The sequence below is a fragment of the Hemicordylus capensis genome, chromosome 2, assembly GCF_027244095.1.
Source record: "Hemicordylus capensis ecotype Gifberg chromosome 2, rHemCap1.1.pri, whole genome shotgun sequence".
Taxonomy (NCBI): Eukaryota; Metazoa; Chordata; class Lepidosauria; order Squamata; family Cordylidae; genus Hemicordylus; species Hemicordylus capensis.
The window spans coordinates 401,473,670-401,488,179 of record NC_069658.1 but is presented as its reverse complement, the minus strand read 5'-3'; the positions used below and the strand labels follow the sequence as shown (position 1 = coordinate 401,488,179).

Sequence of the window (14,510 nt, the reverse complement as noted above, 5' to 3'; positions counted from 1 at the left end):
ACCAACCTGCAAGCCAACGAAGATCAAAGAGATTCTCCTGGACCGGAATTCCCGGAGCAGCTCTGACAGTCCCATCACCACCGTGTAATCAATGCCACTGACATGGGTGCAGTCCAGGATGACACTGCGCAGTTGGAATGCTGAAGACAGATGACAAAAAGGTCAAATATAGGCAGAGCAGCTGTTCCTAACAAGTGAATACTAGCTGATTGAGGCCTGTTGATCAGTTTCAAGCCCTAGCCTGTAAGTGCAAGCTTCTTAGTCCCATGGGCTGCATTGTCTTTCTCTCAGCTTTCAGTCCTACCCACAACTCACTGGTAGGTTCCAAGGGACCATTTGGGCATTATTGTGCTGAGAAAGAAACAGGACTCTTTTGAGATCTGCATCATTCTCCTAGCAGAGGACTGAAGCTATACTAGCTTCTCAGCAACACCTGCAACACAGTAGGGATGTGCATGGAAACAGGCGGGGGAAGTTCGAAGGTGGGGCGGGAAAACTTTAAGGGTAGGGGAGGGTGCACTTACTCCTCCCTCCACTCTCACCCCTGCCGGTGCACTGTTACTAGAAGCTCCATCGGGGCAGCAGCATATCTCATTGCCATCTGGTCTCCTCTTTAACCAGAAGTACCAGGAAGTACCTGGTGTGCGTGCATGCACCGGGCAGGATTTCAAATTAACTGAGCGGACATCAAAAAACTTGTGAGCGTGCACACGCACACACCTTATTATTATTATTTCTTGTTTATACAGTCAGGCAGGTGTTATTGACTGGTTTGTTTTATCCAGACATCAAGTCCGTCCCAAGGACCTGGGATATCAGAATTTTGTTATCAATATTGTTCTTGTGTTATTATAGATATCGTCACAGAATATAGGCTGTTCCCAGTAAAGTTGCTTTTTGTAATTGGCTGATGGTGATTTCTGTGGCCCCTATGGTGTTGAGCTGCTGCTGCTTATTATTATTATTAACATTTTATATCCCGCTCTTCCTCCAAGGAGCCCAGAGCGGTGTACTACATAATTAAGTTTCTCCTCACAACAACCCTGTGAAGTAGGTTAGGCTGAGAGAGAAGTGACTGGCCCAGAGTCACCCAGCAAGTCTCATGGCTGAAGGGGGATTTGAACTCGCGTCTCCCCAGTCCTAGTCCAGCACAGTACCTTAGAGGGAACATTGTTTATAGTACTGTATTGAGAGAGTTTGGATCAAGTTGGTGTCAGTCAGAAGTCCTCTCATGGTGAATACACTGTCCCTTACCTAGGTCCTGTGCCCTACTGACCTTTGATAGGGAGTACACTGCAACATGGAGTGCTTGCTTCCTGCTTGAAATCCATAGAGAACCAAGCACTGGTAGCATTTATTTGTTTCATTTGGTCCTCTTCAACACTTGTCATCTCCCCCTTGTGGTCCTATGGTAGTTGCATGCAGATGCTATTGCCCAAACTATGGGTGCCTGACAAGCTTTGTTCAGAGAGACTTTTCCTTACAGATCCAGTTCAATTCCATTTAGTCAACTCCACGCCAGGGATTTCCAGTTATACACTGTACCTGAAAGGGCACGTTTGTGCACAGTATCCCGGAGGAACTCAATAGCTGGGAAATATAAACCGCTGGCAGGCTGTATGAGCAACGTCTCATACTCCAAGACCTGTGGAACATGAACACAATGCGATTACTGACCATCAACACCCATTCTCCCTCTCTCTGAAGTTAAAAGAAATCCACCCAAAGGCTGCTAATTCTTACACTGAAAGGATGTGCAATATCTGTTTTCTGTATGAGAAATCCCAGTCATGTTGAAAATTGATTTGCAAGTAAGGGCAAGGGTCATCGATGTGTTTAAAAATGCCACCCTCATCACTCTGCATGGCCTGAGGCAACCATTAGCCATTTCATTCGCAGGAGGGACACAAGCAGGTAGAGACAGAAGAAAGTCTTTGTATAAGCTCTTCCTTGTGGTTGCCATCCAGATTTCTTGAGTTACAAGAATTGCCTCCCTAAGCCTTTGTCAAGCAGTGTAGACCTTCAGATCTAACTCAGTGAAGTCAAAACAAACCTTTATGTGAGGCCTGGCAATGGGGTAGAGCAGGAGAATACCCGAGGCCACCACCCCTGCCATGATGCCATACTGCACCTCCCAGAAGCACAGCACAAACGTCACACACAGCGGCACCTGGTCCAGCCCTGAAAGAGATGAATGTGTGGGACCCGATTACTGACACTTCCCTTCCTACAGCACAATTGCTGCCACACCCCAGGGAGAGCAACACATACAGCAAAACTGAAAGCAGCATCTTCTTACGTACAAAGGATTTATTTTACAAGTTTGAATTTCATAAGCATAGAGGTGACTGGAACTGAAGACTGTGCAAGGCCATGTTCGCATTACATATATTTTCTTCAGCTTCTCCAGGCACAGTTTCAGCTCAAGATTACTTCAATTTTCCTTTTACCTCACATGTTTCACCATTAACCAAACCAGAATCCACCCTGTATCCGTATGAGTTGGCAATGGAAGGGAGAAATTCTACCTTATAATCTATTTATTGTTCAGTTTCTATACTGACTTTCATAAGACATGCCAAGGCAGTTGTTAAAAACTGAAAGACAAGAGAATGCCATAAAAACCACATTAAAACATTAAAATAAGTTAAAACCACACACACACACCCAGCCATAAAAAGACAGAATAGCACCAACTGACGTTTCTGAATATTCTTCAAGGGCATCCCCATGTAAAATGCATGACAGTAATCCAGCTGTAATGTGACTATAGCATGGGTAACTGTGGCCAGATCTGCCTTCTCCCTCTAAGGTGCACGTGTGCACACAAACCCCCAGGCCCCTGTGCAACAGTTCCTGGAAGGCACAGAGTCTCTGCTGCACCCGCCACTGCTGCCCAACTGCCTGGCACCCCGTTTCCCCCTCCCTGGCCAGGCTGCCGCCTCCTCCAGTTCCGGCTGCAGATCTTGTGAGACTTCCATTGAGATCTGTAGACAGAGGATGACGGAGGGAGGACAGAAGGCAGTGGCGGCGGCTCACCTGGTGGCCTAGAGGGACCGCCAGAATGTCAAGGTGGGGGCCTGGGGGGGGGAGATGATCAATTTTGCGCAACAAGTGAGTGAGAGAGAGAGAGAGAGTTATGTGCGTACACTGCTGTAATATTGCCGCCCAGAACAAAACTTCCCACTCACTGATGATGAAAAATAAATAAATGAATAAAATTAGGAGAGAACACTGGACGCAGCTGGCACACTAGCAGAAGCTGTGCAAAGGCACTCCTGAGCTCTACCTCACGTACTCACAGACTATAATATTATAGCTATATAATGGGGGACTTCGAATGTTACAACAGGAAAGGGAAGTGCACATTCACACCTTCATACACACTATTAAGCATAAGCCACAGGGAAATGGCGGAAAAAACACAACCAATTTCCCACACTCAGTCAGGTTGAAGTTGACATTCTACAAAATGTGATACTCCCCTCCCCCCATTAACTTGTGAAGCACTTTTAAAAACAAAGTAGTAGTCTTGGGCACATTAAAAGAGGTAAATTTCAAGAGCCAGTGTTAGCTGTCTTAATAGGGAGACATTCCTTAGGCTATGGGTTGCAAAACACATAGATCTACATTAAATTCCAGCACTGAGAGATCTACCATAGGTAGCTTTCTGCAGGTGAAAAAGTGTTTCCAGAAGCAGTATCACTTGTGTTTTTCATAGAGCAAGCACATCAGAAAAGGAACATTGGTAGATTTCTTTATTTGTTCAGAAGGTGGGATCATCATCTATTATATATTTTGTAGGGGGCGGGGGGGAAAAGTGTGTGAAATGAAGTAATACTTCCCAAAGACCTACGAATACAAAATTTTGCATATACAATCCTGCCACTGAAGTTATCTGAATGCACTAGTTTTATTATTTTTTTCTTTTACATTTATATCCCACTCCCTCCGAGCAGGATATAAGAGTAGTGTACATGGTTATTTTTATCCTCACAAAAGCTCTGTGAAGTAGGTTAAACTGAGAGACACATGACTGACCCAGAGTCACCCAGTGAGTTTCATGGTTGAATGAGGATTCTAACTCAGGTCTTCCTGATCCTAGTCCAACACTCTAACTACTAAGCTATGCTGGCTCTTATTTTATTTTATTTATTTGATCCATATACTGCCCTTCCAAAAATGGCTCAGGGTGGTTTACATAAATTTTTTTTTTTTTTTAATCAAAACTAAATCAATAAAACCATTAAAATCATTTTAAACCCAACATTAAAATATCAAAACCAAAAATCTAATTAAAAGCCTGGGTGAATAAATGTGTCTTCGGTGCCTTTTAAAAAGTTGCCAGAGATGGGGAGGCTCTTATTTCAACAGAGAGCGTATTCCAAAGTCCAGGGGCAGCAACAGAGAAGGTCTGTTCCCAAGTAGCCAAACAAGTTGGCGGCAACCACAGATGAACCTCTCTAGATTATCTTAACAGGCGGTGGGGCTAATGGCGAAGAAGACATTCTCTTAAATACCCAGGGTCTAAATTATTTAGGGCTTTATAGGTAATAACCAGCACTTTGTATTTTGCCTGGAAATGTACTGGCAGCCAGTGCAGTTCTTTCAACACAGGAGTAATATGGTCTCTGCTCTGGACCCAGAGACCAACCTGGCTGCCACATTCTGGATCAACTGTAGTTTCCAGACTACGCACAAAGGCAGCCTCACATAGAGCACATTGCAGTAATCCATCCAGCCTAGACATTACCAGCATATGTACCACCATTTTGACACCGGAACACCACCAGAATAAGCTCAGTGAAAGATTAAATAATTTATACTGTATTTTTTTGTTTTGAAGAAATTCTAAATATCATCCTGCCGGATTACCTAGATACCAAATTTTGCATCAACAATCCTGCCACTTAAATTAGCAGAATGTACTACTTCTTTAAAATACTAGAATATAATTGGGAAAAGTTTATATAATTTCTTTTGTAGGAATTCTGAGTATAATCATATTTTAATTGTTATTATTTAAATTTTTAACTCTTAATCAGATCAATAATTCAAAAACAGCATGCCCAAGAAAAGCAGATCTTTCTCAGATTCAAATTTACTATGATTTACTATATATAATCATTATTCAATAAGAATAATACTGTTTCAAGTTGAAATCCTACAATTTTTCAATTGTTCTTTAACCTCCCTTTTGGAAGCTGATGAAGGAAAATTCCACTATCCCCCTTTACCTGATCAATGATGGGCCTCACCTACTAATGTATTATATATTTTGAAAACTGTGTTGGTTTGTATGAAATAAAGTCATACTTCCCAATGACCTACACACATCAAATTTTGCATACAAAATCCTGTGGCTGAAGTTAGCTGAATAAACTACTTTTTCCACTGGGAAAATCTCTCTCTCTCTCTCTCTCTCTCTCTTAGAAAAGAATCTGGATTATATTTTAACTATTATTGATCTCAGATTTAATAATCAGATCAATAATTACAAAACAAAATCATGACCAAGAGAGGCAGATGTTTCTCACATTCAAATCTCGCTTGATTCAAAAATTTACCATATATGATAATTATTCAGTAAAGTGAATAATGTTTGGGGTTGAAATCCTAAACATTTCAAACTGTTCTTCCTATTTGCAAGCACATTAATCAAACATCCCTTGACATAAACAAGTGGCCTTCAAATAGCAGTTTCACCCGTTCATGGGCCACTACTCTGTATACCAATTTAGTTACTGCAGGGGGTAGTTCCGATTCATCGTGGTTTTCTACCCCACTAAATACACTGGTGTACAGTTCAAATAGCCAATCTCTCCACTTCTTAGCTAGCACCCAGGGAGAGTTAAATAAGTGGCATGGGAGGCACAGGCTGCTCCATCCACGTTCCCCTCTTGCTCAGCTTCTTTAAACTTCCCTGTGTGTCAGCTTTGAAGTGCAGGAAGAGGGGCTGTTTCAACTTTGTACCTCCTCACACTTCTCTGCTAATGCGTGGGGGAGGTTTAAAGTTTAGATAGCCACTCTCCCTGTGCAAGCTGCTCCATCTACTCTTGTTTTAGAAGTGGATTGTTTAACTAAAGAACCTAACCCCATTTGGGGGGTTGGGTCATGCACACCAATATCATGGTTTCCACAAATGTTACCCCTGAGATATTAGAGGGTTTCCTGGATTTCATTTTGTGAACTTTTCCTAGCTGTGTAATCTATGAAAAATGGCTTTGCCCGGTCAACGATGGGCCTCACCTACTAGTTCTTTAAATTTGTTGCTTCCTATTACCAAAGAAAATTCAGGGTATTTTTTATTTTTTTTAACTCAGTGCGGCTGACTGGATTTGGTTTTTTAAAGTGTTTGGGTGAGCAACCTCCATATGAACATATGGAAAGGAGAATACAGGATTTCCTAGATGTATCTACAAAACAAGAGATTCTCAACTCTCATTTGTTTCTGTTAACAGATTCAGTTCCAGCAAAGTTAGATGGATGAGTAAATTCCCCCAGCACATGGAAGTACTCACACAATTTCTTTAAAGAATCTACCCATGAATTCTGGTGATCATACTCAAAAGCAGCTCTAAGTGCTTTGCAAAATTCTGAAGTTTTGAATTAATATTTGAATTCTGCGGAGATCCAAATTTACTGTTCATCTCAATTCAACCTGAGTTGTGGGAATGTTGTAGCAGACATGCTGCACTTTGTTGACCTGGGGTTTGAGAAGAGAAGAAGAAAGGAGGAGAGTAGAGGCCGCCTGAACTACTGTGTCAAGACCACGCCAGCAGTGCAAGAAGCTCACAGTCTGCCTCCACCCCAGTCCAGTGTTCCCTCTATTTTTTCTCATCTGTCTGCTATAAGAATGAGTTTTGTTCTGGGCAGAAGTATCAAGGCAACGTGTGCATTCGGAGTGGGGCTTTTCCTATTCAACCTGAATGGGATCTAAAATTAACCGAGCAGACATTAAAAACTTGTGAAACATGTGCACGCCTTAGAAGGAACTCTGCTCCCCACCCTGCACACTAAACTGTCCTGCTATTCCCAAATATTCAAAACAGAATTTCAGGATGCGTTTACAAAAAAAAACCTACTCTAAAACAGCTTCAATATGCTTCAAAGAAGAATTACAAGATCCCCAATGTTTCAGCTTCAAAAGGAACAGGACGTTCACGCTCATACTTTTAACCTGCCATAAGGTGCGGAAGATCCTGGCATCGAACATAGGAGCCACGGCACAGATAATGACAGCTGCCAGTGCTGCTTTGGGAATAAAGTAGAAGAGGGAGGTAAGGTAGGCCAGAGACAGCAGCACCAGGGCCCCTGTGGAGAGAATGAGGCAAAGTGTGTAAACTCTTCAGGCCTAATGCCAAGTAGGCATATGCTGTGTGATACAGCAGGGAAAACCTGGGCTGGATGGACAGAGTGCATCATCATCCAAGACAGACAGGAGGAGAACTACATTATATAAACCACATCACTACCAAGCTGGAATTTAAAATACAGTGTTTCATCCAGCCTAACTACTGTGCTGGCTTCCTAGCAAAACAATACATTTGCTTTGCTGGTTCTAAATAACCATCTCAGATTAATAGAGCAAACCGATTCCATTTACCAGCAATAAAGCAATGCTGCAAAATTATAATGCTAATTTTTCCATAGGAAAAAAATTGTGTGAATTCTCATTAAGAGCTTCACTGCTTTTAAGAAAGGTATAATATTCTCTTAACTTCATAGCAGTGTTAACTGAGATTGCTTTTACAGTTCAGAGAGAGACTTATTTACACTGACAAATTTCCATTTAACAATTTTTACTTAAAAAATAAATTCTTGAGTTTGAGCAGAACCCAAAGTCAAAAGGTCTACCAAGCAGTAACAAAGTAAAGTTTTATCTTCAAAGAAGTGACAACAACAGAGTGTCAGTTATGTAGTCGAGCTCAGGTAAGAGCCTTTAACACCACCTCCATTCAGCAGGCACCAAGGCACCCTTCTGGGCCCTACCTGTAACAAGTCCTCCTGCAGGAGTGCGCACACCTGTCTGAGCATTCACGGCTGTCCTGCAGCACAAACAAATCATGCCATTACATAAAGACAAAGTAGCCCCAATAACAACTGTTTGGGGAAAGTGGTTAGCCTAAGGAGATCTTAGTGATGTTCACCATCTTTTTAATTTATTATTTCTCTGTGTATTTCTCTTGTTGAAAAGTGGTATATAAATATTTGTTGTTGTACTAGGATTCAGACACATACTGGAGATTATGCAAATTGACATTCTGCCCAGGAAGCAGTTCTTCTAAAACAAGGGCTTCGTTCTGAGGAGAACCTGCTCATTTCTGCTCCCACCAACAGACAGGGCTTGGCAGTAGACCTCAGAATAGTTCTCAAACATCATCTACCCCTTGTACTTCAGAGGGCCTCATTTTAAGATCTATACCCTGCTTAAATCAGTCCTATTTTGTTCCTGAAGTGGCCTATAGCAATAAAATAAACCAAGTCTAAAAGCAGAAGTCCAAACAAGTTAGCCAGCCTCACTTCCACACTTGTAAATGCTAAAGTGGATTCAAATCCACACTTCACTCATAAGCATGTACTGAAAGGGTAGGAAAAAGTACACCTTTCCACAGCCCTGACTGTATGTATGCTCGACAGTCCAAGAGTTTTAAGGGACAATGACGTTAACTCACCGGCCAAAGCTACCTGTGACTGGGTAGGAGGAGGCAAAGGATCCTAGGAGGTTACTGAAACCTGGTGATGATGGAAGAAGAAGAGGGATTAAGGGACAGACACAATGTCTCAATGATAAACACAATGATAAACAATTGTTTATCTCAAGAAAGCACTAAGACCACTTCAAAAACAATCAGGGAATACCAAACCTTGGAGAGAATGGCACATTTTCTGTTTGCTTGTTTTATCATCAGAGAGTATACCCATCTGCAAGGACTCTTCCTTCCACATGCCTTTCACAGTCATCCCAGAAGTCCTTTTCTTGTGCAAGCACGTGTTTTCCCTCCCAAGCTTATCTCCAGTCTGTCTGGGTATCCCTCAAAGACAATCCTACAGTATTTAGATTCGTCCATGAAAAATCCTTACCCATAGCTAAAAGCTCCTGGTTGAGATCAATTTGGTAGTTATTTTGAGAAGCTAGAAACAAGAGAGAAATTTAGAAATTAGACTAGGACAAACAGAGCCTGTAGTTTCCCCCTGAGTAAAAGCCCCATGAGGCACTGCAAACAGGAGGAGGATACGAGATAATAAGGAAGGAGGAGCTGCAAGTGATCCTGGCTCAATCTAACAAGAACTGAACCATATAGAGCAGGCCTGCTCAACTTAGCCCCCACTCCAGTGTTTTTGGACTACAACTCCCATCATTCCTAGCCACAGTGGCCAATAGCCAGGGATTATGGGAGTTTTAGGCCAACATCTGCAGGACGGCTAAAGTTGAGCCAGCCTAATCACAGAAGGGCCTGATGCCATGCCATGCCCTCCCTGGCCTGATGCCTAAATGCCTCTCCAGTTGTTGTTGAGCTACAACTCCCATTGTTCCCAACCACTATGTATTTGGCTGGAAAGCCAAAGCTGCCTACCCCTAATATAAGGAAAGAGAAGAACTCTCCCACCCGCCCCTCTATTCGAGAGCTCTGCCACCTGGAAAAAGCTATATTTTCCCTTTTCTAGACAGGGCCAAAACAAAAACAGCAGACATGGGAATAGCTATGCTTTACATTTGGCTACTATAAGATTAGGCAGACCTTCCTTGGAGGCATGATTCTGAAAGAAATTGAGCAATGGTTACTCACCGTGAAGGCTTCTTCTTGCTGCTGCATCCAAGGGCATCTCACTTGTGGGTTATGCTCCTCCCTGTGAGAATCTAGTGGCAGGACTATGTAAATTAGGTAGGGCTTTTTAAGGCTGGGATGAGCATGACCCCTCCAGTGCTTTTAGGTCTAGAGGCAAAGAGTATCTCTACTGGGGGAAACGAAGTACGCTACTGGCAAGTAAGTACAAATGAGCTCAAGCTAATTGGAACTACCTATGGAAAAAGAGGGGGAAAGTCCTCTTTTTTAAAACATGCAGGAGCAGGTTAAATACAAAGAGGTGGTACCTTCAGTGGATCACTGTAAAGTAGGTGCTGGCCCTGCAGGGAAGTTTGAGACGCCCTTGGATGCAGCAGCAAGAAGCAGCCTTCATGGTGAGAAACCAATGCTCCATTCTCTGTTGCTGCAGTTCAAGGGTGTCTCACGTGTGGGGACATACCACAGCCCTAATCCAACTAGGGAGGAAGCTCCACGCCTACTCTGAAGGGAGAACCTGCTGCAGGACTTGCCTCCCAAGAGCTGCTTGGGCAGAGGCGAAGGCATCCAATTTGTAGTGTCTAGTAAAGGTGGATGGTGCTCGCCAAATAGCTGCCCTGCAAATATCCTGTACAGGGGCATTTGTAGAGAAAGCCGAGGACGTAGCTGCAGCCCTAGTAGAGTGGGCAAACACTTTAGTGGTTGCCCCAAGGTCCTGGGATTCATAAGCTAGAGCTATGCATGCCTTTAGATATCTAGCCAATGTGGCGTGAGTGACGGCCTGGCCCATGGGGCGTGGTAAGAAGGAAACAAAAAGCGAGTCAGTAGACCTAATGAACTTAGTGCATGTTTTTATATAACACACTAACTTATATAAAACATCTAACTTGTGCCAGGCCTTCTCTGCCTGGTGAATTGGCTCAGGACAAAAAAGAAGAATAACGTCCTGTGACATGTGGAAGGGAGACACTACCTTAGGACGGAAAAAAGGTTCTGGGATAAGTGAGTCCGTGGAAAAAATACACAGGTTTTTATGTACCGACAAGACCTTGAGTTCAGAGTCCCTACAGGTTGAGGTAAGAGCAATGAGGAAAACTAGTTTGCAAGAGAGAAGGTGCAACAGTATGGTGGCTACTAAGGGAGGACCCTGGAGCACCTTCAGGACTGTATGTAGGTGCCACGTAGGAAAGTAATGCACCACCAGAGGGGAAAGGAAAGTGGCGCCTCTCAATAAATACCTTAAGTGGAGGTGACATTGTAGGGATAATTTAGAAGTTCCTGAGATCAGCCCCACCAAGGCTGTGGCCTGGCATTTTAAAGTGTTCACAGAGAGTCTTTGGTCTAAGCCATAGTGAAGAATTGGCAGGAGGTGCATCATGGTGGCTGATCCCCATGGTACCCCGTGTCGTGAAGACCATCACAGGAAGGCCCGCCATGTATACTGATAGATTCTGTTAGTGGAAGGGTGTCTGAAAGCGAGCATTGTGTTAAGCACTTTGGCCGAGTAGACATGTTATTTCAAGATGCACCGCTCAGTTTCCAGCCTGGATCCAGGTGACACACTGGGCCCTAGTGAAGCTAGGAGCAGCAGATGCACCTCCATGGATGTTGGCAACTCTGTGAACCATGGTCTTCTTGGCCAGAACAGAGCAACTAAGATGATCTGTGCTTTCAGGAGCTCGACTCATAGCACCTGAGCCAGGAGAGGCATGGGAGAAAGGCATACAGGAGACCTGTCGGCCATGCATCCACCTCTTCCACTCAATGGCAGGGGAACCTGGAGAGGAAGTGAGGAACTTGCGCATTGTATGGTGTCATGAAGAGATGCACCACTGGTTGACCGAAGTGGAGCTACTATCAGGCGGAAGATTTCTGGGTTCAGGTGCCACTCTCTTGGGAGGATATCCGGCTGACTGAGCCAGTCTGCCACCATGTTCAGGTCCCTTTGCATGTGATGGGCTGCCAGGGATGCTACATGTTCCACATTTATGGGATTCTTTGCCAGTTTATGGAATTCTTTGCCATGGAATGTGGTGATGGCCACCAACTTGGATGGGTTTAAAAAGGGGGCTAAGACAGATTCATGGTGCACAGGTCTATCAATGGCTACTAGTCTGGTGCCTGTGGGCCATCTCCAGCTTCAGAGGCACAATGCCTCTCAATACCAGTTGCAGGGGAGCAGCAGCAGGGGAGAGGGCATACACGTACCTCTTTCCTGTGGGCTCCATAGAGGCATATGGTGGGCCACTGTGTGAAACAGGATTCTGGACTAGATGGGCCTTGTGCCTGATCCAACAGGGCTGTTATTATGTTGTTCTGCCCACAGAAACAGCAGGACCGCCTCCACCTGCAGAGATCTTGACCGGGTTCCCCCTTGACAATTTACGTGTGCCTTGGCTGTGGTATTGTCTGTGCGTATGAGGACGTGGCGGTAGAGAACGATGGACTGGAACTCTTGAAGAGCCATGCAGATCGCCCTGAGCTCCAGCCAGTTGATGCTGTGCTGGTGCTCCTTCACTGACCATCTGCCTTGGGCCGACTGCTGGAGACAATGGGCACCCCTGCCCCTCTTGCTGGTGTCCATGGTCGCAATGACCCTTGGCAGGTCTAGGAATTCTTTTCTTATGAGAGATGTGGGACAGTGCCCCACCAACACAGTGATTGTGGAACTGGCTGAGTCAGGGACACCCGTCTGCTAGACTTCACTACTATCTCTGGGTGGAAAAGCAGCAGGAACCATTGAAGGGGCCTCAGTACCCATGGAACTGTCTCCAAACTTACCACCATCAGACCCAGAAGCCTGGAGAGGGAGAGGAGGGGGAATGACCTCTTTACTAGAGCTTGGCGCACCTCAGGCTCCAATGTGCACCTGCGTTCCGCTGGTAGGAACAATTTGTCTTGTGTGTCTAAGAAGACCGTCAGGTGAAGATGTTGATGTGCTGGGCTCAATTGGCTCTTTTCCCTGTTCATCAGGAAGCCATGATTCTTGAGCACAAGCAGAGTAGACTGTAGGTCCCATTGGGCCGTCTGTGTTGACGGAGACTTATGAGCAGATTATCCACTCAAGCATAAATCCTCACGCCTTGGCGGAGGAAATGCACAATCACTGGGGACAGGATCTTTGTAAATATGTGTGGGGCTGAAGACAGGCCAAATAGGAGAGCTCTGTACTGGTAATCAACTCCTGCATAGAGGAAACAGAGCAAATGGCAGCTGTTTTGGTGTAAACGTACGTGCAGCAACACCTCCTTGAGGGCTATAGAGGAGAGCAGGTCTAGGTGTCGCAGTGCTTCCACAACTGACCTCAGGGATTCCATGCGGAACTTCCTCCTGCACATGAAGCAGTTTACGTGTTTTAAATCCAGCACCACCCTCAGAGAGCCATCTTTCTTGGGCACTGTAAAGATCACAGAATACCCATGCCTTGCTGTTCTAGTGGAACAAGCTCTATGGCCCTGATTGCTAACAGGTGTTGAATCACCACCTGCAAACCTTGGTGTTCCTACTGGTATTCCCCCACCCCCAAAAAGGGTCTATAGGGAGTTCTGGATTTTCTGGTGAGGTGGGTTCATCATCAAGTGGAATAATGGGGACCAAGTTGCCAGGAGGTTTTTCTGGAGGTCTTTGAGGGGATGCAGTGGCGAGTACTTCTGTCTCCCTAAGAGGTGGGCCTCTGGGGTTGGGGGAGCCTGGATCAGAGTTCAGATGAATATCCCTCTGTTTTGACTTAGCCTTCTTTGCCTTTTTAGGGGTGACACGTCAAAGACTGGAAGAGGAGGAGGAAACCCACTTGGAGCACTTCCTCTTTTTAGACCTTAGTTGATCATATTTTTCAAATGAGCTTGCCAACAAGTCCCCAAACCATGTGCCCCAGGTAGGTGGCATATCCCCTGGCATCTGGGAGAGGGTTTCACCAACTGGGGTAGGTTGGGCGAGTGTGGAAGCCCGAGGGACCCGGGACAGGGGAAGTAGCAGATCCAACTTGGGTCGGGCTCACCAGGTGAGAAATTGCTGTACTCCTGGTCACAACAGTGCGCGTTGATGCAGCTCTGGACGCCACCTGGCCCGCTCCTTTGGGCACCGCCATTGCCTTTTGAACCCCCGTTTTCTTCTGGCCACTGGTGGAGGCCATGGTGGAAGTTTTGGTGGCTTGGCAGTCCTCCACACACCCCGCAAGGCTACTCGGAGCATGCGGAGGTAGCAGGGCAGCAGCCATGGATGGCGAGCTGCCCACGGGGCTGACGGAAAGCAGCAGATATGTTGGTGCCTGCGTTGCTTCCCCGCCCTCCAGAATGGCGGCTAGCGCTCCCTCTTGCTCCAGAACGCTGCCTGTCAGCTGTTTGGCGGGGGCTGAGAGTTCTAAGGAGGTCCACTGAGCCTCAGAGCAGGCCGGTGAACAGGACCTCCAGAGTAGGCCGGTGAACAGGACCTCCGGGGTGGGTTCCCAGATGCTCTAATGGCCTTTGGAAGGGTCTGTTGCTGCTTGCCTTTTGGCACTCTTATGTGGAGTACCTTGGCTGCTCTTTCCATGCAGCAAAAAACAGTGGCTGCAGAAAACAAAAGTAGAAAAATCAAGCTGATAAGAGCTTAGAAAAGACTGCCTTACGAGTCACACAAGACTAAAAGAACGGGAGGGACCATGCTCCTCCCAGCCTTAAAAAGCCTAACCTAATTTACACAGTCCTGCCTCTAAAGTCACATGGAGGAGCATAACCCACACATGAG

The 14,510-nt window shown here is 45.3% G+C and overlaps 1 protein-coding gene across 2 annotated transcripts in view; it reads right to left on the bottom strand.

Annotated features, from left to right (window-relative positions):
* The window catches only part of SLC26A11 (solute carrier family 26 member 11), a 44,003-nt gene that overhangs the window by 8,520 nt on the left and 20,973 nt on the right, over positions 1-14,510 (bottom strand). For both annotated transcript variants that reach the window (XM_053299020.1, XM_053299021.1), the window contains exons 9-15: positions 9,085-9,135; positions 8,676-8,736; positions 7,993-8,048; positions 7,174-7,314; positions 2,054-2,181; positions 1,546-1,645; positions 7-140 (exon numbers count right to left, since the gene is read on the bottom strand). In XM_053299020.1, the coding sequence (XP_053154995.1) occupies positions 7-140; positions 1,546-1,645; positions 2,054-2,181; positions 7,174-7,314; positions 7,993-8,048; positions 8,676-8,736; positions 9,085-9,135 (671 nt within the window). The remainder of the gene's footprint in view (positions 1-6; positions 141-1,545; positions 1,646-2,053; positions 2,182-7,173; positions 7,315-7,992; positions 8,049-8,675; positions 8,737-9,084; positions 9,136-14,510) is intronic.